Below are 26789 nucleotides of genomic sequence, written 5' to 3'. Positions count from 1 at the left end.
GTTCAATCAGAACAAAAGCCAAGCTAAGTCAGTTCTTCGCTGGCTTTGTCAAGAAAGAGTTACAGCACGACGACTCCTTTTAAAACCACAAGTCATTGTTTTTACTGTCTTACTTACCCATGTACATGGGTTAAAGAAACCAACCTCAGAAGTCAATTCTGCACACATGGATCTTTGAGTGCTTGCCACAATACAGGTAAACAACCACCAGAAACACAGATCTCTGAGCTTCTCTGAGCTTTTTGAAGAACCCAAGAGGTCAACTCAAAGCTAATAACCCAGGTGACCAGTCTTCCAGTTATTGTATCCGCCCCATGCTTATATATTACTAGATTGCACTGTCCAGCGAATGTTCATGTGTGTGCAGTTGCAGCTCCTCCCCACATACTGGCACTCTTCTATGATCAGACAGAATGCATAAATAACAAATGAGGAGAAAAACCTAATTAACAACCTGTTCCCTGCAGGGAACACGAGGATTGAAATAGAGTTACGTGGAAATCAAGAGAGATTTTTTTTTCACCCCGTTTTCAATTATCACTGGCGTTTGGTGTCCATAGGGCCTTGAGGCAAGTACCACCAAAGTGGCTGCTGACTTGCTAAACAAGCTCTAAACAATGTTTGGACTTGTGCAGTGTGCTTTGAGAGTCCTGCCGGATGCTCAGATTCTGTGAGAATGCCGTTTGTGCTGTAGCCATGGCGGAGAGGCGACAAAGCAGCGGGGGAAAGGCTTCAAAGAGTGAACAACAGCAAGATGGGACGACAGCAACCACTGTTATGCAAGTGAGAAAGCAGAGGAGTGTAGGGAGGGGGGGAAATTAAGAGAGAAAAAGACTCAGTAAACCAAGAGAGTTTGGAGACAGAGCAAAAACTGATTACACTTGACCTGGAGAATGAGCACTGACTGCTTTTTTGTTTTCTCCTTGTGCAAGGCTTGATGTGCTTTGTAGATATTTGGCTCTTGCATTTCCAGTGAGGTTGTGGGCCTTTCTTCACGGGCACAGTTCTGACTTAGGGGCTCCAACATTACATGGGCCATTAGGTGAAAAGTTGACATCCTGAACCTGGCTCATGAAGGACAATTTTCTTACCATTCTATTAAGATTCCCATAACCCTCTTGTTATTTTGTTTGGTTGTTTTCTAGACCAGAGTCCATCTAACACTTGGACACAGCAGAAAAGTGGAGTGGGTTTGACATGACAACAGGAGTCTGTTGTCTGCTTCATGTCAGGTCCTTTGAGATTTAAAACAGATCTGAAAACATTCACTTCTACAATCAAGAATATTAATATTTATGCTAATTTCTTACTGTAGGGGTGCACTCAATAACTTGGGTTAGGCAGAGTCTGTCACTGTGTCACTGTTTTCTATTTATCTTCTATTTATCTCTTTATTTTTAATCTGCACTAGGCCAATAATAGCATAAGCGGTGATTAGTCTACGAACATCCAATTAAATCCAAACATTTGGAGAGTAGATAACATCTCTGATTTAAACAGGTTTACTGCACAAATTAATGCATCCTAGCATAATTGGTGCTCATCATGAAAAGGACTGTGACTTAAAAACAAACAAAAATAAAACTGTTAAGCATTTTCTTTCTTCCCAGCTTGACTGAAAAAGTAATGTTGGTGACTAATGGAGAGACAGACTAATACACTGTGGTTCAACTCTGTTTATATGTGTGAAACCAAACCTGCCAGAGTGAAAAAACACCCCCGGAACAACACATCGCTCAGACCAAAATAACTGACTCGACTTTGAATACGTCCTAAGATCCTGCTGTTGTTTTGAGTGCTGGGGGGAATTTATCATGATCTCTGCCATGCATGTAAACACAAATACAAGCGACACACTACTACAGCTGATTACACAGGGAGACCTTCGAAAAAATCAGCACAGGTGCGCATTCCCTGCAGCCTCCAAAAGAAAATATACATCACCAACAGAGGTCTAGGAGGAATAACGCAGCTGAACTGCCCGGCCCTGCTAGTAGATTATGCCTTAACAAGCCACCTCCCTGAATACTAATGTGGTTATTAGCTGAAGTGGAGATCAGGAGGAGCTTCATCTGGAATAACCCATTGACAATATGTATGATGACTAGTGCTGAATATTGATATTTCATAGCGTTAAGGTATTGACCAAAATAACCCAGGACCAAGTAGTATCAAAACATCCACAGCCAAATTATAGCTGCATTTGTTCCCTTTTGTACACAGATCTAGGAAAAAAAAAGACTATTTAATGATTTTGCTTGCAGTCAATCACCGCCAACGCTCTCTGTGTGATTGGCCCACTACCGCAGCAGCTAAAACCCATAGTCTGTGGTGGTGAAGTCAAGCGTGGTGAATTTGAGGGAGCTGGCAGTTCAGCGTGCCAAGATGCCACATGACCTTCAAAAGTATATGGCTATACTACACGCCTGAGGCATCTGATGGAAATAAATGTACAAAATGCAGAGGGATCATCTCTAGAAATACTGAAAATACGAGTAAAATGACAAAGCACCACATCAGTCATCGAGAAAGGGTATCAAATTATGTACTCTATTGGTATCTGCACCGCTTTAAGAGAACTGGTACAAAATAACGAACATATTATGAGCTAAAGTAATCTGTAATCTATACTCATTTTATTTTGTTGCAGCAAAAAATACTTCACCAAGAGAACAGCAGCTAAATAACTGTATGAAATCCTTGAAGTCCTCTTTTTTTCCATGAAATCTTCCAAGCTGAACTTAAACCATTCAAAGAGGAAAAACTGTACATGGCCAATTAATAAAAAAAAAGCATACAAACTCTATTTACATGTGATGCATATATGCATCTTAATTTATTACTGCAATGCTGTACAAAATTAGCTTCTTTTCCCCCTGTACTTTTACATCTGTGTGACACACAGTACTACCCATGAGCTCTAGGATAAATCACACCTTTGTTTTTCTATGGCCAAAGCAGAGTTCACAGTTTACGAACACTGTGCTGACATGTGGGGGTCTTTCTGCCCAAGAGCTGCCCATGTGGACCGCCTCATGAAAATGGACTGAGACAGAGCATGAGGCTGTGTGAGTGCCTTCTTGGGAAAACAATATTGACTTTTACGGTGTTGGGGACAGGGACAAAGAAAGGGCAGGCATGAAACAAAGCCTCCATGTAGTGCATGGAAAAGCGTAGCTGCAAGGTTAAATCAAAGTGCAGCAGACCGGTAACTAGCTGCTTAGGGAGGGCAAGGCTGCAGTCAGGGTTCTGACAATTTTGGGCTTAAAGTACAATGCGCATGCTAATGGTAACTGGGACAGATGTGTGATCAATGGAACAATGGTAAAAAAAACTGCCACATTCAGGAAGCGGTATTTGCATATTGCAAAAGAAAACACGGGTGAAGAGGGTAATTGAATTTCTATCGAAGTACACACACACACATTTGATTACAAAACTGGACTGCGTGTGAATGCACTGACACTGACTAAAAAAAAGACAGTAAAAAAGTGCTTCTTTTTTGTGATTATCATAATTACATTCCCTCATTGATATGCTGGTTGTTATGGGGGTTATCATTAGTGGAAAGTGGTGCAGAGGTCTATATTCTGCACAGCACATTCAGGGAGCTTTACCACAGACATGCAGGGCCATCACTGCTAAATTAATGACACTGTGGAAACAAAAGTGATACCCACACAAGTAAGGCAGCTGCAAGTGGGGGAGAGAAGTAGGAGGACTTTTCTGTACCGCAGTTCCCTGTGCATAGTGTTGGCATATTGATAACCATTTCCCCGCAGTCATTCTGTCACTCAAACGGCATCGTTAGTGTTAGTGTTGATAGGAATTCAACTCTTCCTGCGTGTGGTTTGTAATAAATGTTTCAATTTGAATATGGCAGTCAGCCTTCACTGTGACACCTTGAGATATGTTGACTATGCTCCAAGGTTGGTTACCAAAAGTTTCAACAAAATTTTTCTGGCTGTATGAATGTTTTTGGCACTTTTTGTCAAGGAGCTGGCTTTAAACAGACAGAATAAAAACAAGGACTCGCGCATAGGTGAAGCGGTTAAACGTAGAGATGCTTGTTGTGTTGTTTAAAAGGTCTGTATCTGTGGGAGGAAGCATGCGTCGACACGGAGCTCTGCTGAAATGGAGCTCACCGTTTTGCAATGCCAGCATTCTCTCCACAAACAGATCGACACACACCATGCCACACATGACGAGATTGCAAAAATTGCAGCATGAGCACAATGCATTTTGTGCTACGTCGGTGTGTGTTGGGAGCAGCTGAAGAAGTCCATTCCCACACACCTCTTCTTAAATTGTCTGCCAGAGTCTGTGTCACAGGAAGAGGGAGGAGGCCAGAAATGGTGTGCATCCCTGATCCTCAATACTCAATAATCAGTACATGAAAGAGAGCACTGTGGCAACCGCCTACTGCCACAAATTTAGCAAAATTGCACAGGAAATCAAAAGGACAGAAATTATTGCCCCTCTCGTGCTTACCGTGGCCAACCATGAGTGTATATGCACACACCCACACTCTTTTATAAATCCTATACTTTCAAATCCCATTCTTATCTTAAATAGGAGAGAGAGGAGAGGCTTTATTATGACATCTATGTGTGAGCAGTAACAAAATAGAAATGACAGTTGATCCTCAGGTCTCATGCGTCTGTCTGTCTGCCCGTCTGTCTGTCTGCCCGCCTGCCTGCCTGCCTGCCTGTCTGTCTGTCGATGTGTTTTTTCTGGCTAACCACCTGTATGGCATGACTAGCCAGCTGCTTGCCCATATATCTCTCTTCATCTTGTAACTGGAAACCTTTCAATCCAACAACTGTTTTAGAACTAAAGGATAGTAGATAAGCAGTAACATGCTTAAAGACATGACAGCAATGTGCGCCAAACATGCCAACCACAAACTTCTTGAAGAAAATGGTGGTGGTACATAAAGCTTACACTCAATGTCCTCTCTCGCCTTGTCCTGCCTTTGTACATTTTCCAAGTTGAACACGCACTGACTTAAAAATCACTTTGTGCTTTGACATCAAAGCCAATATATCTCCAATCATATCTCATATTGTTTTTTAATCTAAGAAGATCAGAAAATGTTCCGTCCACCAATAGAAAATGAAGTCCATCCCTGCTCCCATTTGGATGCAACTAAATATCACTCTATCAATCTGCTCATTCTGTACCTGATGCAGCTGTAGTGTTTGAAAGTGCTGGCAGCCTTTTGACATTCCAGGCAGAGCTGGATTGCACCTGGATAGTCTTCCTCCTAAAGGAACAGAGCAGTGAGGTCATATATCAGCATGTCAAAAAAAAGACAATACATTGGCTGGAGCTGCGTGTACAGTATGGTCTGTGTAATTTTCTGAAAAATCAAACGAATGAAAAGGTAACTACATACCAAATACAGACTAAACTATTCTGAATGACGACGATGTGTGTTTGTGCGTCACTACAGGCAACAATCTTTTAGTTATAGGTATACTGCAGATAACTAAGGATTACACTCATTGGTCGTCAAATCTATTCCATGTGGTCCAGCTGACCTTCACAATAGAAAGGCACTTGTCAGAGTGTCTGGTGTTTGTGTGGGTTTGGCTTTCAATGCAGAATCCCTACCGATGTTTGACCTTTCAAGTCAATTATAAGCACATCTCTGCATGTGTCTTGGTGCGTATGCATGTGTGTGAGCGTATGTGTAGAGAGGATTGCAATACCTCAAGCATCTCGCTCAGTCTCACATCTGTTCTTTGCTGTGAGGGGAAGAGTGACAAGAGGAAGACATGAAGACAGCAGAAAAATCACTAACAGACATAAGGTGATAACTAGTAACATGCTTTCCTGCTCTGACCGCATTGGTGAAATATGTCAGAGAATATGAAATTATTAAAACAGAGTACGTTTGATTAGCTGTCATCTTCCTTTTAAGTCATGTTTGGAGGAACAGTTGTAATGATTATTGTTGACTGCGTCTATGCATTTCATAACAGTGGCATGTCAGTCAGTGTATTTACAAACTCAGGCAGGAACAGCTCAGATTCCCAAGGGGGAGGACAGACAAATTAAAAACATCCCACAGGACTACAGCAGAAACAAATTCTGCTGCAGATCAGAAGCACACATTAATCAACCATAATAGTGAATAGTGATGGTGTCATTTACTTAAACAGGCCCACTAGCTAGACCTAGATCTAGCTAGCTGTTTAAAATAAGACATGTTGTATATAAACTATATGCGTTAACCTCACCAGTGTCTTGATGGTCCTCAGTGACTTCAGCAGGCCTGTCAGCAGTTGTCGTCTCCTCTGATTGGCCAGTAGACCCAGGCTGGCTTCTGTGAATCCCTCCTTCGACACGCTCAATTGCCTTCACACAAGACACAGCAGACAGAGCAGAGAGAATATAGCATCAATGTAGATGAAGACCGTGGTGCATTGAGCCGTACGATACACCAGCAGAGGCAGTGAATGGTTTGTTACTGATATAACTGTGATGTATACCTATAAATGAACACACATGCACAAATGGTTCAGGTGTTTTTACTGCAGTCAGGTTGCAGAGGTTGCAGCTTCAGAAGCCTATTAAACCAAAACCTGCATATTTGGACAAATTATTGATATGAATAATTTTGCTATTGATATTTCAGGATCACATGAGTGCATGTGTATCCAAACAGTCTGTATTATTAGCACTAGAGACATGAATCAGGACACCCATGCTCAAGTTTACAAAATGTATTATGACAACTATCTTATAGATATCAAATATCTTGTCTTATCACCCACAACAACATAATATCAAGCCTAATAAACAAATACCACATTGTAGAATGGAGAGCATTATGAATAGTGGCATGTTTTTGACATTATGTCAAGGACAAACAAGACAGAATAGTTTGTGAAATGTTAACAGACTGTGTAAATATGAAGTGATGTAACGTTATCAGGGCTATGAGAAAAGCACTTAGTATGCAGATGCGGTTTGAATGGGCTATTTCAGCAGCTATTTCCATTTGTGAATAGGTAGTATGTAACAGAGCACTATTACCTCCTTGCATTAGTGCAAATGACTGCTGCCAGCTGCAGGTTAGTCTGCAACGCCGTCACTCGCTCCAGTTCCTGTGAACAAGAAACAAGTAAAAAACATTTTAAAAAGTAAATAAGAGAAAAGAGGGCAGCATGGTGGTGCTGTGGTCAGCACTGTTGCCTCACAGCAAGAAGGTCCCGGGTTCAAATTCCGGTTTGAACTCGGGGTCTTTCTGTGTGGAGTTTGCATGTTCTCCCCATGCTAGCGTGGGTTCTCTCCGGGTACTCCGGCTTCCTCCCACAATCCAAAGACATGCACATTAGGTTAATTGGTAACAAAAAATAAAAAAAACTTGTAAAATATGGCACAATGATATTTTCAGACTGGTTCATTCACGCTGCTATCAGTGAAATATGCCTGTAATAATGGCATTTACGGAGTAAATCACCTCTCCCACTAAGTACAGCAATGCTCTTTCACACACATACAAAGATTGGAGCGCTCTTAAGTGAGATGCATCCTGCTGTGAGCATTTTATGAAGATGGGTCTTATAGATGATGCTATTATGGAAAGGCATGCATCATCAGTGCCAAAGTGCAATGTAGTTCAGGAGAACAACTTTCAAAACTCACAGAAATCAGTGAAAATCTTCCTTTCTTTGGATCTTTCAAAAGGATCAATGAGCTCTCTGCTCTTAGAGTTCACTTATTATGCCACTTCAATGACCTCTGCTGAGAACAAACAATCCCTCAGCCAAAGTAGGGCCGAGGGACACATTGCGTGGCTTGTTACATTTTCGATGTTTTTCTTCCTCTCTTTGTTTTTATTTTCTTCATCTGCCAGATGTCATGCCTGAGGTGGGAGATGTTCTTTCATCCTATTTTTTAACGTTCTATCACCCCTTCGCAGAATGGTCCAGTGTTCACAAAAATGCTCTCATAACACTGTCAGACATAAAACAACCTTTTACCAACAGGGGAAATTCATTTTCAACGGTCATAAAAAACAACAACATCATCAAAGTGGCACTTCAGCTGCGAGTCCACATCAATGATCCCATTCAAACTAATCTGCCCTCATGATCTTGAGTGTTGACGAAGACTTTGACAAGTCCTCAGTTTGCGGAGGTTGATTCAATAGCCTGGGATTCCTCAGAGGGGACGTGCACCATGCGACTCCTGTGCTTTTCCGCTTAGGGCCTATGCAAGGCACTGTATCGGCGAGTCATGATACTTACTCTTTGTTTCATGAGGAATGTTTTTGTAAGCAGAGAGATCACTAAACACTAAACAGATATATTTACTTACCGAAAGTTTAACAATATGTTGTAAGTCCACTAATTCGCACATTATATCTCATTTCCTTAATCCTTACAAAAACCAAAGTGTAAAAGTGGCAAGTTTTGGTTTTATGTGATCTAAGCCTATGTGACGCACTATTTTTTGACCAGTGACCACAATCAACAACTTGCTGTTTTCCCGTGTTTCCGATCATTGTGCGAAGCTAAGCAAACCACCTGCTGGCAGTAGCTTCATAGTTAGTGTACAGGTATGAGCGTGGTATCAAAGTTTTTACCAAACTCATAGCAAGAAAACAAATAATAGCATTATTCTAAAAAAATCCAACTTGGTGTCTATTTGGAATGCATTCCATTGTTTGTTACCAAGTCAAATTAAGTGATGTATGTCACATTAATGTCATGTTGGTGTTAGTGCCAGATATTAGTAAAGCCAATATTATGAAGATTGACATCAAAATGTAGTTTTTTTTAACATGAAAATGTGGACATGGAGCGCAATGGTGCTTTTGCAAATCAAATACTACTGAAACGTCAAAGAGCAATTATCCATGAATCCCTCACATATTGAGAACACAGAAATCTTTCTTAAATAACTTTGTAAGCACTGGTCAGAGCATTAATACATGAAAATGCCATGGTGGCCTTGAAATTGTACTAAGTAGCTCTCAATTGTGGGAACTAGCTGGGGCTGGGCTGACTCACCAGGTCTAACCGAGGAATAATCTAGAGAGTGAATCCAGCAGCCTGATTTACATACTGGTGTTTAATATGCACACTGCTAAACTGTGAACGTCTACTATGTCTAGACTTAGTAATAGTTTGAAATTTACTAAAGCCAGACTCATCAGAAGGCTCGAAGTGGAGCGCATCGAGCGGTATAGGGATGATTCTCACATTAAACTCCTCACCAAAAAATGAAACAGTGATTGGAATGAATATCAATGCATAATACTGGTTGGTTTGATTAAATTATACAGTCAATAATAGTCTGTGTAGTTACAAAAGAAGCGCAGGCACTCGTGGGCAATCTGATCAAGGACGGAGCCATTTCTTTCCCGTGTCAAACAATAGCTGATATTTCACTTCACCAGGCAAACACATGCAGTCTGACTCGAACTCTTTGCCCCTTCTTATGACGCCTATTATCAACACACACGTACTGCACTGCACACAGTTGTGTAAACACTCAGTCCATGCTGTAATGTAGAGACACATGCAGTTAGATTTGTGCACCAATCCTACCAGGAAATACCGCTTAAATACACACATGCAGCTTCAAACAGAGTCACACACACAGATGGACACAAACATATGTGCTCAACATGCTGAGTGCTCAGTATGTAGCCTGAGGCTGTCTGTATGCTGTGGTTAACCTGACAGACAGAGGGCTCAATTAGTTGTAGCCTGTGTAAAGGCAAATACAGTAACTGGTGGGCTCTGACATTTTGTCAGTCAGATTTGGGAAGATAGAGGTGAAAAGAGGTGAAAAAGCTGGTATGTACGACTGGGATAAACTTAAAATACGACATGTGGAATAAAGCTTAAATAAAGTAAATAGAGGCTGAACAAATGCAAGTAGGCAGTAGATCTGTACGTACAGTACTGTACTGTACACAAGCAGGAAAGCTGAGCTTACTTAAGTACAATTAGATACAAAAGGACTCTCAATTCCACAAACACAAGCGTTGATGTGGGAAGTGAAGGTCAAAGAAGAGGAGATGTTTAGTCACTAAGGGTTTTTTTCACAAGGGCTCTTTATTCATATATTCATAAAAGGTCCTCCCTGCGACCCTGCAGCACATCGACTATGCTCTGGCTCCCTGTTAACCCACCATACCCACACATTCTAATGATGCCTTCTGCCCTAGTCACTTTTCTGTATTACAGTGGATAGAAAACAAAGCTAAATGACATTTAGAACACACAAATGCAGTGATTTACATCTGAAATGTACTTTTTTTTTGCAAACGGTATGTATATGTCTTCACATTCACAGATAACTACCTAAAGGGCATGGGTCCATGCCTGCACATCTCTACACGTATTAAAAACCCTATTTCCTGTCAACCCAAGTCCTGAAGCCTGAAGACTCCCATCTAACTGGCAGGTATGAACTCCAAGATCACCACTTTCTTTCAATGGGGGTAAATGGGGAACACAAACAAACACACCGGCAGTTACTGTGATGAATAAGTGTTTCCAGTTGAAAATAACTGAATACAAGTCCAAGTCCGTTCCTCTCCAAAGGTACTGAGTGACCTGGTCAAGGCTACCTGGTGCAAATTCATTACAACCTGGACTCCCAGAAGGCAATGCTTGTTTTCTTTATAAGTGTAAGGGTCAGACAGTCATACAGTCAGTTACTGGCAGTTATCTGATTGAAAGGTGCCATTATCTGTTTTACTGATCAAACAGTTTGACTGTATCACATCTTGAACTAATGGAAAATAATGTTGAGGTATTAAAATGAGAGAAAAGGGCCGCAAAAAGTCAGCACCTGAAAGATATACTCTAGTAATCAATAGTTGTAAATGAATCAAGTGTGAAATCTCCCACGTGAGAAGCTTGATCACACTTTTGACCCTTTCCAAATGCAAGCAGATGCCATGGGTTGCTCGAGAGTAACAACACTGATCAGACACAAGGTCCAACATTGCTATGAATCACATCAGACACTTAGCGGGCCATCATTTCAAGCACTGAGGCAGTCTGCACAATTTATGTGTCCACCGATGTGTTAAACACGGCACGCGAGCACTAGGGAGAAGTGGCACTGTGCCCTGTGGCTGTGTGTTTCTGCAGGAGAATGTGTTTCTGTGTACATGTTTGACAAAATATCACACAGCGGAGATAAGATGACTCGGGGGAGAAAAATGGCAGAGAAAATAGTAGGAAGAAAAACTCATAAAGACGCAGGTACATGCAGCAAACGGTAAGAAGAGCCTCATAGATGTCCCCATTTTTCAGCTGCCTTTCACGGTCGAAGGGCAGGATAAAGCATGTTTGCCAGGCCATATGCAGTAAACAAATCAAGAGACAAGCACCAAATATGTCAGAAGTGGTCTTTTGAGTCTTTCTACATGCTTGAAGAGGATGTAGTTAAACTGTCTTCCATCTCATTGTGGCATTAATGCAGTGGATGTAGAAACTGAAGAGCCCTCTGAACTCCACAGGGCATTTGAAGACCAAGTGAACGTGGACTGAGATGGGTCAATGGAAATGCCCCCGAAATCCCTGGCAACGTCTACTAATAAGCCCTGCTGTCATTTTAGCTCTGCGGAGTCACGGGGAGGGTCACAGAAATAATGATCAATTTGCTATTCATAGACTGACCTTCAGATGGCTTAACAATGATGGTAATCTCACTGCAATTTCACTACGTACCAAAATGTGTTAACGTTGTCAGTCATCTGCTGCATCTTGCTGGGATCAAAGCTTCCCTGACGAAACATAAATTTGACATACTCTACCAAACTTCAATAGTAATATATCTGATGGGAGCAGTGAAGCTTGGGTGCTAAATCAAATAAATTAAAAGAGCAACCCTTTATACGTATACATATTTTAGCACAAGATCTTTGATCTCCTGCCAAAATGGTTTTATCTTTGAAACCCACTTGATGTAGTGAAAAATCACATACAACGTGCACAGACCTGTTTACCCAGTTATCTAACATGGAAAGATAATGGGGCTGGCTTCAGCTGCTGTGTCAGTGTCTGTATAGCATTTCACTTATTAACAAACATTGATGCCCAAGATTGTTAAACCTCTAAATAGAGCAAGTTCTCTTCCTTTCTATGTGGCAGTGGGTTCAAACTACTCTTAGCTCATGTTTGAAAGGTTTGAAGGATCAAGAATGTGGCTGTTCCTGCGAGGTGCTTTTCTAAACAGAATGAGATCACATCGGTTCACTGCTGTCAAATGAGTCGAGTGAATGAAATCCGTTCAAGAATCACTGACTTGTCATGATGCCAAAAGTGGTCTCCTGTATTCTGTCGTCTTTACTGGACCTGACCAAAAACAGACTGAATAGAATCTTCTTAGTTGATTCGGAGACATCGTCACACACACTGTTCATTTCTGTTCATTGAAGCATTATTAGGTGATCAAAGAAGGGCTTTTATGGACTTTTTTAATTCACAATCTGACATTCTGAACAAAAACTAGATTACTGCTCCTTTTCCATATCCATGGATGGAGTCAAATTTCCTATTGCCATGGTTACAGAAATTCTATCGTATCTTGGTTGTGGTGGTCGACAGCCAACACAATAATACATCCACTTGCACCCTGACAGCATCAAAACAACCTGATGTCCACTCATAATTTTCTCATCCATTTAGAAAAGATGCCATTCAAAAACGAATCAAATGGCAAACATAACTGATGTGTTTTCGAATTAAATTTCAGCAGCTGAAATGTGTTTTTAAGACGAGTGGCTGGGCCAAAAAAAGGCAGAACCGGTTGTTTAAAGTGGTAGTGAGTTGACACTGGAAGCTTACCTTGACATAAGCAGGCTGTTTCTCCAGAATGAGATCAGCGACCTTTTTAGAAACCTACAGAAAGACAAAAAAAGAGAGGTGGAATATGAAAAAAAGACTGAAAAGACATTTTGATTTTCTTCCCAAATGTCACCATGCAAAGACAGGCAGTGCAATCTTGCTATTGTGGATGGAGCAAGAATAACAATCACTGTCTGTTTCTAAGGGGCCATATAGCCAAGGCCTAAAGAGAGTGTCCCCCTTTCTCAGTTTCATTTCATTAAATGTCTTTCTCAATAGCATTACTCTTGTTTCTTTCAGAGAAGTATTCTTTCTGTTCTCTCTGTTCCTATTGTTTTCTAATGTTCTCTCCTCTACTTTCTGACTTTTACAAATCTGACTCACAGCTAAGGTGAAATTGTGTGTATTGCATGTTAACTGTTTTTTTCCCCCCATCTCTGTCCTTAGACATTACATTTTTGTAAATTTGCACAGGCACGGTAGAGTTGATGATCATTTTCCTGTTTTAACCCCAAATCTAGACATTTACATTTATTTATCTTAAAAATCTATACATCTATCTAATAACACTAATCAACACTAATCAGTTGACAAGTCAATGAGTACCAAAAGCACCAAAAAAAGGGTTGTATCCTACATTTCCCATAAGGCAACTCAGTAGAGTCATTAAACTTTCCCTGCCTGCTAAGAAGCAGATCTTTCAAACGCCATGCCCCAGTTTGTAACACAGGCTTTCGTTGTAAATGTGTACTTTTGAATCTCAAGCTGAATTAACCCTGATGACATCATTAGGGTATTTTCTTATCTTGATGTGTGCACTTGGTGAAGAGTCCCTTTAAACAGGATCTCTACTGTCGCAGGAAGGGGTTTTCCCTAAAAATGCACGTTCTCATCACCACAGGCTGCATCAATGACAAGAAAACCAATTCATTTCAACATCTAAGTCATAAATGAATGAAGCTGAAATCTTTCAAATCTTTCTACAAACACACAATCTGGAAATGAATTTGCTGAACAAATACTCATCCAGTGGATGTATCCAACTAAATATCTTTGTCACACTCTCAGTGAGCCATCACTTTCTTTTTTCTAAGGTAGACATTTAACGGTAGGAGTGAGTTTATTCAAAGTAGAGAGGAGGTGTTTCTATCTGCTTGTATGCAGTAGACCAGGCTTGGAACAGGGATGACATTTCAACATGTGTTAGGTATGCGCAGTGGCCGACTGGAGACCTGAACAGATGGTGAATACAGCTCAGTTAAAGCTGTTTGTTTCACAGTGTTTGAGTGTCTGTTTTTTAACTTTCAAATGTATGAATAAGATGGCTCCAGAAAAACAAAAAAACGCAATATTCAGAAGAAGTGTAAGAAACTGGACATGGAACTGACGGAGAAACAGACAAACAAATTAGTTTAAGAAGCCCAAGAAAGACCCTCAACCACTCAAAAAACTGCCCCAAAATTAGGACACAGCGCCACCTATTGGCAAACGACTGACTACAACACCTGACACTAAACTTTTCATGAGGTGTGAAAGAGTCTAAACACATAATGAAGCCCAGCAGTGAGTAACCAAACCCTCCTACCTGAGTCAAAAGGCCAAAGTCATTAACTCTCAACTCACCCTCACGTACACAAAAGGCTAACTGTGCAGTAACTGAGTTGCAAGTAGATGGGAGTAAATGTGGTCCAGAACTAGTGAATGGCAGTGAATAATCATCAACTCAGACACACAGTAAGACAATGAATGGATTTTTTTTTTGTTTTAGTTGAGACATGTGTCATGTGCCATGAGGGAGAAACAAATGAGGAAAAATAAAGGAAGTCACAAGACAAATGCCGCATGCAGACTACGCTCTGCAGCTCACACACATCATCTATTAGCATGAAAAACTAACCAATACAAGCATTGACAACACTGCTCATTAGCAAGAAGGCTGTACACCATAGATATATATGTTAGGCTTAGAATAAATGTGTCTGAATGAGAACGTGTTTACTTCTGGCAAGTGTTTACTGAGACGTATGAGGCAATTAAAGCTGAATTAGCTGGCACTAATTAGGGCTGGTAGCAGTGAAAAGTACAGCAGCAAAGTAAAAGTGAAGGTCAGTCTTCCTGATTATGAGAGCCAAGGACCGAGACAGAGTTAACTCAACAGTGAGGGTTTCCACTGGTAACACACAGCGATAGAGCACGCATTCACTTTGAAACAGTGGTCTAATGCACATCTCCTTGACTTGTTAAGAGAGGTCATTTTGTTGTTGATTACAGAAAAGAAAAATCAGCCAGATGAAAACATTTGGGAAAATTTTTTCAAAAGGTTTGGTGTCTCTTATGTAGACTGACAGACTTCTAAATAGGGTGTTGGGGCGCTTTGAAGCTGTCTCTTTTTCACTCAGTGATGCGATCTCTCATGCTCTATTTTCACTCACACACACACACACGCACACACGCGCACACACACACACACACGACCTGAAAGTTCCTCTGCACAGCAAGATACCATTTCTGCCTGATTTAAACACAGGAAGAAATTTGGCAGCCAGGCAGGGTTAAGGCTAAGGTTGCATAAGCATTACTAACTTTTAAGAAACTGAGCTAAGGGAGAGAATTCATTATTGCTGCAGGAGGGATAGTCATCTCTAGCTTTCAAGTTTCATTAAAAATTGAATATGTTCATCCAAGCTATTAACATCGCCTCCTCTGACAACTCTTCAGCCTGCATTCATATAAAGAAGGTCACTTTGAGGTGGATGGGAGCTGTAATGCAAAATGTTATACTGTTCATGAGTTGACCTTACAAAGGCATTAAGCACTCTGCTTGTGTACATGTATTTTGCCATTTTTTGACTCTCAAATCTTTAGAGGGCATTTTAGAGTTTAAGCTTTTGGGTTAAAACTAGAATCAGGCTTTGATTCATTTTTGGATAACCATTGTGGGTAATAGTAATTCAGGTTTTGGGAGAGTTACATGTAAGGGAGAAGATGGCAGATATAGTCAAAAATAGCCCTGAGAAGTATAACACAAACATGTGCATCCACATTAATTAAGGCTGTCTGTGAATTATGGCAACAACACACAACCCAATGTGTCTCTGGACCCTGACTTTTTTTTCATTATCAGCAGAGGTCTTGCTGCACAAAAAAGCAATCGGCTCTGAGACAAGCCTCTGCACCACTTGTGTCAGAGGTGCAAATTAAGCTTGGATACTGGTGGCAGAGGTACTGGCCAGTTGTTCTGTTCTCCAAACCCACAGGAAGTCAATTCTACCCTACTCTACGTGACTCAGGAGAGGGGAGGGGAAAAAAGGGGAAAGAGTGAGGATATTTATGTCAATATGTGTCAACACACTACTTCATACACACTTCCTCACAGCAGGAGTAAAGAAAAATTGGGAAAAAGAGTATATGCAGTACACATGGTACTGTAGTACATCTTTCTCACTTTCATCTCATCTCTTCTCACGGCCACGCTAGTCACACACACAGGCGCAGACACCTTCAACGTCATCTGCCAGGAAGATAGCTCCATAACACTATTATCACTTCTTCAGGGGGATACCCTCCATTTCACACACTGATGACTGCATGCCTATGCTCGAGGGTGTGCATCTAGACGTGTGCGTGTTTGTGAGAGCAGGTCAGCCAGTATGGATGCACACACAAAAACTGGCCAACTGCAGAGATGGTCGTTCCATCAATGCCGGCAGGGCATCAGCACTAGTGAACCACAACATGTAAACAATCATCCACATGTGGCTTCACAGTATGTTTCAATCAATTCTGACTTCAATTTTTCTCTCGCATCTCATTTGCAATGCATAAAATAAATCAATCACACAGCAGTGTTGTTTTGCCTTACACAGCGACCAGCAAATATATGCATTAACTGCAGAATAAAAGAAAGATGTTTTTCATAAACGTCAATTACAATCTCCTAATAAATATTCTGACAATGTCTGACTGAAATGTTGACAACTGAGATTGATGGAATAGGGAGATTTGGTGAGAGAAAGTGGAACGCATAAAAAGTATATTTTTGTGAATGTTCATTTTGTTTTGATTTTAGGTTTTTGGTCATCCATCTAAAGTATGTATATGTGCATAAACTTACAACCACTGCATGTGTAATCTATATGTTTATACTATAAACTACAGTATGTGTATGTAATGCTATACGGTCTCTTTCTAACAGACCTGTGGAGCTGAATATGTACAACTGCAGTTGTGAAGGATTGGTGTTTCCATAACTTTGGAGACAAAATGATGATTGGGAGAAAAAAAGACCAGAAAACGTTTGACCCAAAAGGAGAATAAAATGAGGTATACACCAAAGATGTTGTACAGCCTCGGGGCATTGAGGTGGACAGGTAGAGGGTTTGCTCATATAAACTCAAAATTGCAGGTTTGCATTGATGAGCTTTCTGAGAGACATAACTGCAAATGTTCTGCCTGACAGCATGCTGGAATTACGATGGCTTTTCCAATGAGGTGCCTGAAGGCTCGCATCCAGACAGAGAGAGACAGTATGTGTTGAGAGGATATTTGTGTACTCTTAGGCTTCATTAACATGTAGGTCTCACCATGCCACAGGCCACACAGTCTGGAGCATCCTCTCAAATAAACAAACACCTCTGTGGGGCAACTGCCAAAAATGGATAAGAGGGATGAGAGGAGGAGTGTAGGGAATAGGTGGGGGGGGGGCAGAAGTAGAGCTGATGGAGCAGAGGAGACAAACAGGTGTGCGAAAGTACAGAAGCTTGTCGTGAAAGAGAGTAAGTGGGCGAAATCTGCACCGGACTGTGGGGACTGGCGGCTCTCTCTCCCACGGGATTTTATAAATAGACTTTGTTGACAGGCCAGCTCTCCAGTCTAAAACTGCGAGCACCTGACTGACCCCAGAATGACTGCTACAATGGAAATGGTCCCGGTGTGGTCACACGAGGAAAGCACAGTCACTGACGTCACAAGAGTCTGCCATCAGAGATAAGGCAGAGAGCACAAACAACGGCTATTGGGTGCAGGTGGTGGTGGTTGTGGTGGCATTTTTCAGATATATTAGTGCTTCATAATCTCTGTGTGCGGTACAAGCCAGCGTATTAGGTTTTAAGCACTATTCATTACTTGCATTTTCCAGACAAGCTACGAAAAGGGAACTTTAGGTGACATCGTTTGGTCAACTGCTGATTCCACGGTCAAGAATAAACTTAAAACTCTCAAGTTTTCATCTTTCTTTGTGATCACACTGCTGACACTAAAATGATTTCAAAATTAGTAACTATAAAGATCAGAGTGACCTGAGTTTGTCACTGATGCACATCTGGTTCTTGAAAGGGCCTGTCGCTGTTGTTTTCCCTTTTAATAAAGTGCTGCACCTTATGAACACTACAAACAATTTCTAACCTGATTCGCCAGATGGTTTGTTTCACAGAACCATCTGGGAAGTTGTCCGCAGGAACTGTTTGTGAAGGTGCAGGCACGTTTAAAAAAAAAAAAAAAAACTTGGCAGGTGATTGGATGAGCCATCTGTCCATCACAGGCCTGTCACTGGCTAATTTGAATCAATCGGATCAATGTAACTTAGCTAAAAGTCTTGCTGAAGCCAGTCGTGAGAGGTAATGTTCTTTGCCCTTCTTTCAAAGAAGAAATACTCTCCAGTTCATACATAACTGATGCTTTAGCAGTATTGTTGTCTTGCGAGGTTAAACAATTTCTACAACTCTCACAAATCATTCATATCTATAGTGGAGTAGCTGCAAAGACAGACCGAAATCAATATTTATAAACTACAGAGCTCACATGTCAACACATCCATCTCCATGTCAAGTGAGCACACTCGATGAAAATGAGGACCATGCAATACAGGTGAAAGTCCTGCAAAAAAGATAGCATGTGGGCCTTGAGTTTGGATTTTTTTTGTGGAACGATGCAGACAGAGAGCCAGAGAGAGATACTCACTGCTGCCTGTTGTCTCTTCAGCTTGTCTCTGTAGTCCTCCAGCTCCTGCAGGTTCAGCTCAGGCGGGAGTTTCTAAAAACGGAAATATAAACATTCATTGTTTACAATACATCCTCCTACGCAGGTGGACGAACCGGAGACTTGTGCAGACACATCCGCAAACACAGTCTGTAAGCCCCTCTTACTTCTGTGCAGTTTCTTCCAAACATGTATACCGTTCAGTGTAGTAAAAGTGACTGCTACGTGTGTGTCACACAGAAAAATACTCAAAGTAGAACTATGCCAATATCCAAGTTGTGGTGCACAGGGCCATAGCGGGGATTTCACTTATCTTGAGAGAGCTAATCTTCATGCCGAAGTCTGAGTATCTTCATTTTTCAAACATATCTCACTAAGCATTTCAAAGAGCGTAAGTTGGTTTAACTGGTGTGACTGGAGATAGCTGCAGCTCTTCTTCCATTCAAAAAGACCAAAACAATTTGCTCAATAAACACACTTTGCCAGATCATAAGACAGATTAGTCAAGAAGGTGGAAGACATTTTTTGGTAAACAATAAACACACGCTGCTAGGGAAAGAAGATATTACAAATCTGTGGCCCAGAGGTTGATAGGTAATTACTTTCCCCTTGATTGAGAGTCTCATTTCAGATGGTGTAGCAATACCAAGATAAATCTAATGAGATTTCACACCCTTCCTCTGTTGAGCGGATGCAATCCATCAATCTGGATGCCAGCGGTGCGCATGCAGCTCGGCAGAAGTGTAAGAGACAGCAGCTCAGGTGAGAAAGAGCTTTAATTCTGCCAGTCAACCGAGGTTCAAAGCACAGGGAACCATATTTAGTCACATTATAAATGCAATATCGTTGTTATCAGAATTACTGAAATGTGGTGGGTTTGATGGAAGTAGTATTTTATGGAGGGAGCGTGGGGACGTGGAATGCGGGCCTCTTGTTATCATTTTACGAGAGAGTGGTGCTCATTCAGTCATTCAGACTGAGAGTATCTGACCTCCAGCTCGTGCTGCACCATGTCGAAGGAGTCGTTAGAGAAGTAGACCTCCTCTATGCTGTCGATGATCTCCTGCTCTGCCTGGGGGTCGATGGGCTGCTCCCTCAGCTCCCGCAACTCTTCCTGAAAGAGGGCAACACGGACAGTGAGGCAGACGGCGACAAAGAGAGAGGGAGTTAAAACACATCCTTGGAGTAAACACTTCAGAAAGTTCCAGACACACTGGCACACAAACAGAAAAGGTCCAAAACGGCAAATTACATCATTCCCCAAGTAATGAAAACAATAAACAAAATCTCTAATATAAATGTCAAGAAATACAGATCAAAACAGAGAAATGGGGTAATATATGATGCCAGGAGGAAGAGTAATAAAAGGAGGAGGAGGAGAGGTGAGATTACAGGGACAATAGGAGTTTACGGACTTGGGCAAGGGTTAGGACAAAGTCAGAATAGGAGAGGGTAAAATGACAGAGAACAAAAGGCAAGGAGAGGGAAAGAGAAGGTGTGTAGAGGGGAAAAAGTGAGGAAAAGAAGTGAGAAAACATTAACCAGGGAGTCTGGGAGAAGATTGCAGCTTGTTTCGTTGGAAAGCTGTCATGGGAGACGGCGGGCAGCCTTGTGAGGAACGACGAGAAGAAAGGAATGACCGAAAAATACCACAGAGATTCCCCTTCAGAGCATCTCTGAGAAACATCAGAGCCTTATTGATTAACATGCCGTGCATCTGCCGAGGCTTATTGCTGCAGTGGGTCTTTTAGATGAAGGGTTTTAAACCCACATTCCTAATGAGCCAAGATGTAATCACAGGTCAATAACAAAGTGGTGAGATGACTGTGTTTGCAGTATACAACACACAAAAGTTACTGAACAATAAATTAAACTAGAACAAGACCATGGCTGTGTCCAAAATCACTCCCTATTTACTGCATAAGTCCACTGTATTAACTCTCCACCATTTTCTTTGAGTATGAAACTTTTGCTGCTCTATATAGTGTCTTCATAAATACAAACAATGAGATGCATCATATTTTATAAATGCAAAAATGACTGCTGTGACTCTATATCTGCAACTAAGAAGAGTCTTACTTACAGCAAGCTAACACGCTCACAATGCAAACATGCTGAGATGCAGCGAGCAGAGTGTTTATTATCTCAGCTGAGCATGTAAGCGTGCTAACATTTGCTAATTAGCACTGAACGGAGAGGACAGATGAGACTGATGAGAAAGTAAATACTGCAATTCATCCAACAGTTATTTCAGCCTGGACAAAAGCTAGATCCTAAATATAGGCAAATGTTACATTTCATCCCAATATTACATCTCATATAAAGAAAACATCTCGTGCTGAGTGGCTTCACTTTATGCCCTGAGTGGAAATCTTTTATTCAGGATAATGCTGAGACTCATGTGTGTGGGATCAATACATTGCGGCATCAGCATATTAAGGTATAATGGCACTAAAAATAGACCACAAGCTTGGGGAGGACGTGAACCAGGATGGATGTGGAATCATGGGATTAATGCAACCTATATGCCCCCTTTATGCATCCATACTCCATTAAATAAAAGTATATAAATCTCCATATACAATCTGCGCACATCACCTCATATAGACTTCGTCAGATAGCAGACACTGATCGAGAAAACCTTGTTACACACCTGCCTAACCACAAATATTTTCCCAGGTACTATCAGCAAGAAGCGTGCAGCAAGGCGATGAAGTGTGCCACCCATGTAACGGAGTCTGCTTCTGAAGGTGAGTGTGTGTGCTGTTGAGTGGCATATATATGAAGCGCCACCATTGGGAATAACTTTAGATGATCAAATATATAGCCTCATTTCATTCAATTACACAATCCCTTTTATATGCCATGTGTTATACATGGCAATTGGGTGGATGCAAATAAATAATTAAAATGTGTGCGTGTGTCGTGCCTGTTTGTCTGTGTTTGTGGATGTCTGCAATGCACAGACCTTCAGGCAAGCGCCCGTGTTGCCATGCTTGAATCAGGTAAAGGAGTGAGTAGGGGCTCTGGGGGAAATGTGTGGGTGAGTACGTGAGATTGGAAAGGAGGGGTAGAGGTAGGAGATCACGCTCTGCTGTCAAAAGGGTGGGTGGGAAATCAGCTCAAATGAGAGTAAAAGCAAAAGGGGGAGGGGGAGTAGAGGTGGATGACTCATTGGTAGCAAAAGTTTGAGCAGAAAGATAAAAGACAAAGGAATGAGCGAAACAAAAGGCAATGATGTGTCTCTCTTGAGTAGCCACTCCAGTTTGGTTAGAGCAATTCACGTCCCCTGTGTGCCCACTGTCTTTCTCGTTTCCCTCTCTCTGCCTCAGTCTCCCACCTGCAGTGACAGGAAAACCTCTAAACATCTTTAAATGAATGACTCACCGAGAGGCTACTCGGGTTAAATAATTCCCTTCCTTCCCAACGGCAGCGTAGGCACAAAACAAACACCCCAGTGCCCCACGTGTGAATACCCAACATCAGCCGCTGTGAGGCTTTCAAATTTCACGTTCAAGGAATACGAACAAACAAACCACCCTTTATCCCGCAAATTAATGAAATTCTCTTCTTGTTGCGGAAATTAGAAATCTATTTGCATCTAAAGTGTGGTGCGTTTAACAAGCCCTATCAGGAAATCAAAGTGGGTAGTCTGGAGTGCTAATTGAATGTGGAAAATCAAGCTCAGAAAAGAAAGGTGCAACAACGGGGGCCCGGGTAAAACAGAAGCCTGAATAAACAGTGGTAGGTTCATGGAAAATCCTGCGAGACATTAGGAGGTAAAGACGGTGCGATGAGGAGGCCGAGAAGAGGGCCAATTATTTCCACTATGGATCATTCATTAGATGAACAAATCAAATCCTCCTTATTGTAATCAGTGTTGAATATTTATGCGAGGCAAACTGGGTTTATATCCTCATCTGCTCCTAAACAAGGGTTTAACAGAGTTGCCTTCTGGGACATTAGGACACAATCAGAGCCAGCAGCAATACCCATGCTGCAACACTGCTAACAGCTAATACAAGCGAATTTTCACTTGGAAGTATGTGATTATTCCCCGTTGTCTATCACTGAGCCAAAAACATGGGATGCAGTTGTTGTACTATAGTGTATAGTCACACTCTTGGAAGCATAATGAGGCAATAGCTTATCTCAGAAACAAACCTGATTGGGTCCCTTAAGGCCATAACACATGTGACCTGTCAAAGTGAGCTGTGTTGCCCCTCAAGATAGCCCACGTGAACTAATGAAGGGTTATCAAGTGTGCCCTCCTCGCAACTTTAGCCCCAGTCCCTTATCTTCAGAAAAAGACATATTGCAGACTGGAGGTACTGGAGAGCCATATTTGTCTCAAAACTTCAGAACATAATGCACTCCGCCTGTATGCATGATGCTTTCTGTGTGAACAGACTCCTTTCATTCAGATAAGATAAAAACTGTGAGTAATGAGCATACTGAGAGTGGTCCCTGCTGGTGGGAAATGGTAACTGCTTGTACATCGAGCTCTCTCAGCAGGGTTTTAAGACAGCTGCTGTTTGCCCTGAGGACACTGAAGTTTCCAGGCAAAACATTCAACATGTCCCTCAACTGCGTGAAAGTTAAATAAAACACTTTTCAGCATCACATAGATAGGGTGTAACAACTTATTCCAGACACCCTTAGATTTAGAGCTGCACCCAACAACTATTTTCATTATCAATTCATTGATTCATTGTTTAGAAAAAATGTCAGAAATTAGTGAAGACATCCCCATCAGAGCCAAAGGTGACAACTTGAAATAACTTGCTTTGTCTGGCCAAAAGCACAAAACCTGGAGATATTAAATTGTCAGTATAATGTTAACAGAGTAAAGCAGTAAATCCTCATGTTTCAGCAGCTGGAATAAGCAAATGTTTGGCCTTTGTGTGAAAAATGACTGAAGCTACTCAATAAATCGACTAATTGCTTCAGCTCTGCTTATATGATGCTCAAGAGAGCATTTTTGTGGCTGCATCACTGTGTCAGTTTGAAAGTATCGAGTATCCTGTGCCTCAGTTTATATATAGTTCACTGAAAGTCAGTATAACGTCTCTTATATTTAGAATTTCGATTAAAGCGCTGCTTTACCACACAGTATGAGACTGTAGTGATGGTAACTATCAGAGCCTCCGGAGAGAGATACAAAGCACCACACCAACTAAAAAAACAAAAACCCTTAAATGTGACTAGCAGAGGGACAACAGCTTTGAACAAAAAGGATTGGAAAAGGGTAAAAAAAAAAAAAATGGTTTGTTTGTTTGTTTCTAGTGTGAACCCACAAAGTAGCTCACACCATCTCGGGAACCCAGAGAGACAAACAAAAGGGAAAAAAACCATCAGAGTGATCTGAAATAGCTTGGAGCCATTTGGAGTCAGCTAAATTAAAAAAAGAAAAAAGAATCTTACTCTGCCAAGGTTGTGGTTTAGTTTAAGGTTTGGGTGCAAATGAGCTTTTGTTTGACATGAAAAGCCACAAACTTCTATCATTCCCAAGAGGTTCAACGCTGTCCACCTCTTCTGTCACAATGAAGTTGACTAAGGTCAAACGTTTAGTAAATTAGACCCTTGGCTCAGTGTCCAGATTTACATGGAGATTTGTAGAGGGGGTTAGGTTCACTTGTACGTGCATACAAGGGCTTGAAATAAATCAAAGGTTCCACATGGCTTGTACTGTATACTGTGGATTGTAGAGAGTGTGTTTATGTATAGATACAGTATTTAAGCTATCCATTAGTGTAGAACTGCAACTAACATTTATTTTCATGACTAATTCATGTGGTTTATTTCCCAATGAGTCTATAATCATATATCGTGTATAATCGTGTATAATCGTGTATCCTATAATAGTCTAAAATGTCAACATTTCCAGAGGCCAAGGCAGCATTGTAAAATTGATTGTTTTGTCAAACAAATGGTCCAAAACCTGAAGATACTCCATTTAAAATCCAAAGAGAGTAGAGCAGAAAATCCTAACATTTGGGATGCTTGAGGCAGCAAGAATTTGGAATTTTTCCCGGATAAATGACTTAAATCGCTACCCGTTTTTCACAATTGTTGAGGACTAATTTTCACTCAGTTTGACTGTTTCAGGTCTACATTACTGTCTAATAGAATAATTCCTCCTGCCCACACGTCGAACTGGCAAGACACTGAGTGTAGAGTAGTGCTGTGAGTGTGTGTGTGTGTGTGTGTGTGTGTGAATAAGAGGCAAAAATTGTAATGTGCTTTGGAAAAAATTCCGCCCATCTGTCTTCCCATACACAGACCCACAAACGTCCAATCTACAACTACAGGCTAACTTGTGTGTGTTTATGTTTTCCCTGCTTAGTACTCAAACGTCCTCAGACCTTCAAGTCATGTCAGAAATGTCACATGACATCATTTGTCAATCATCCCCGTCATCGAGCCCCCGACAGTGAGCCAGATGTTGCTGTAGCCTCCTGGAGGGTGATGAATGATGTGAGTGATGGTTGGAAAGGCTCCAAGCAGTAAGTATCAGATTGAGTATCATAATAATACACGCACGCAGTCAACCACCTTGGTCTCACTCTCTTACACAGAGCAGCGTGTGAAGTAATACAGTGTTCCCCACGGTGGCTGTGGTCGTGGCGCACTGAGAGGATTATTCCCCTTTATGAAAAAGGGCTGGCGGTTTCGGTGCATTGAAAGCCTGGCCTGTGTGGGTGCTATTTCATTTTCCTGAGAGCTGAAAGGCCAGGCAGCAAAGTAAATAAAGTCAGTGAGTAAAATCATCATATAATAAGCCCTCTGTTTTGGCTGAACACACAACTGGCAGGTGTGTGTAGTACACACAGGAGCATTAATTCATCTGTGGTATAGTCGCTGAGGTGCTTATAATCTAAACACCACACATCTAAAATCTCTCACTCTCTCTCACTCTCTCTCCACACTTGGCTGCCTCATATCACATAAGCCAAACGCTGTAAGGCATATGAGATTTCCAGTCATTTTCGGGGTCATGATTCCAGCATGAACGAAGATGAATATTTCAGGCCTAAAACCAGGGTGTTTGATGTCTGCATATCCAGTTTGGTCACATCACCTGATACCGACCCCAGAGCCAGGAGCATACATGCATCCTTTGAAAAGAAATTCTTTTTTAGACACTCCCTTCTGCTTTTCACTCAGGCTCTAATTACACTTAGAGAATAAATGACTGCTTATCTGAGCTTGATCTGTGTCACTGGGCTGTTACCTGCAATAACAAAACTGCGGTAGAATTGCGATATTGTCTGCAAAGCTATACAACTAATATGATACAATGATCTCAAATTATTAGGTTATTAAAATTGTGATCCATCATGAGCCCGTATTTGCTGCTTGCTGTAACAACAACACCAAGCAGAAGTGCCGTCTCTGACATAACATGAGTCATTGTTGTGTGTGATCCTTTCAAAAGAGACAGCCTGTGTTTATCACACACTGCTCTGTCTTTACATTTTTTTCTCATGACAACAGGACTTTTGAAATAAACATGAGGTTGAAAGGTGTCTTTCAAAATTCTTTCAGCATCATCGTTCGCAACTCTCACAGATGACTTGACAGAAGAGCGCTTGCTTTTATTCTTATCTTGTGCAGTATTTTTCAACCTGGGCAGGAAATACTAAAATTATACACCAGCAAAGCACATCAGGGAGGAAACTCCACTCACATTAAGGCCAAACTAGGGTGACAATCAAAAAACTGTCAAACCTTTTGAGGGAGAGAAATTAAATGTCTGATTGAACCGATCTGGCTGAATTGAACTGTGAATACAGAGGGTAGCTCACTGACCAAATTCTACCCAGCCACATCACTAGAAGGTCATCACGCCAGAGCAAAGACAAAGCGAAGCCAGCAACTAGCAGTGAAGTGTAAGTAAGTCTTAGACTATACATTACATAGAGCCACTCTACTGCTTCACTACGTCTACTCTTGACAAATTGAATTTGTGCAAGTGGATAACGG

General features: G+C 41.4%; 1 protein-coding gene across 2 annotated transcripts in view; it reads right to left on the bottom strand.

Annotated features, from left to right (window-relative positions):
- vps50 (VPS50 EARP/GARPII complex subunit) overlaps positions 1 to 26789 on the bottom strand; it is a 101921-nt gene that overhangs the window by 73756 nt on the left and 1376 nt on the right. For both annotated transcript variants that reach the window (XM_070846593.1, XM_070846594.1), the window contains exons 3-9: positions 19795 to 19917; positions 18786 to 18857; positions 12828 to 12881; positions 7045 to 7115; positions 6246 to 6363; positions 5715 to 5750; positions 5184 to 5266 (exon numbers count right to left, since the gene is read on the bottom strand). In XM_070846593.1, the coding sequence (XP_070702694.1) occupies positions 5184 to 5266; positions 5715 to 5750; positions 6246 to 6363; positions 7045 to 7115; positions 12828 to 12881; positions 18786 to 18857; positions 19795 to 19917 (557 nt within the window). The remainder of the gene's footprint in view (positions 1 to 5183; positions 5267 to 5714; positions 5751 to 6245; positions 6364 to 7044; positions 7116 to 12827; positions 12882 to 18785; positions 18858 to 19794; positions 19918 to 26789) is intronic.

This window comes from Pempheris klunzingeri, chromosome 16 (assembly GCF_042242105.1).
Source record: "Pempheris klunzingeri isolate RE-2024b chromosome 16, fPemKlu1.hap1, whole genome shotgun sequence".
In the NCBI taxonomy this organism is placed as follows: domain Eukaryota; kingdom Metazoa; phylum Chordata; class Actinopteri; order Acropomatiformes; family Pempheridae; genus Pempheris; species Pempheris klunzingeri.
Note: the sequence above shows the minus strand (reverse complement) of the source record. Positions and strands in the feature narration are given on the sequence as shown.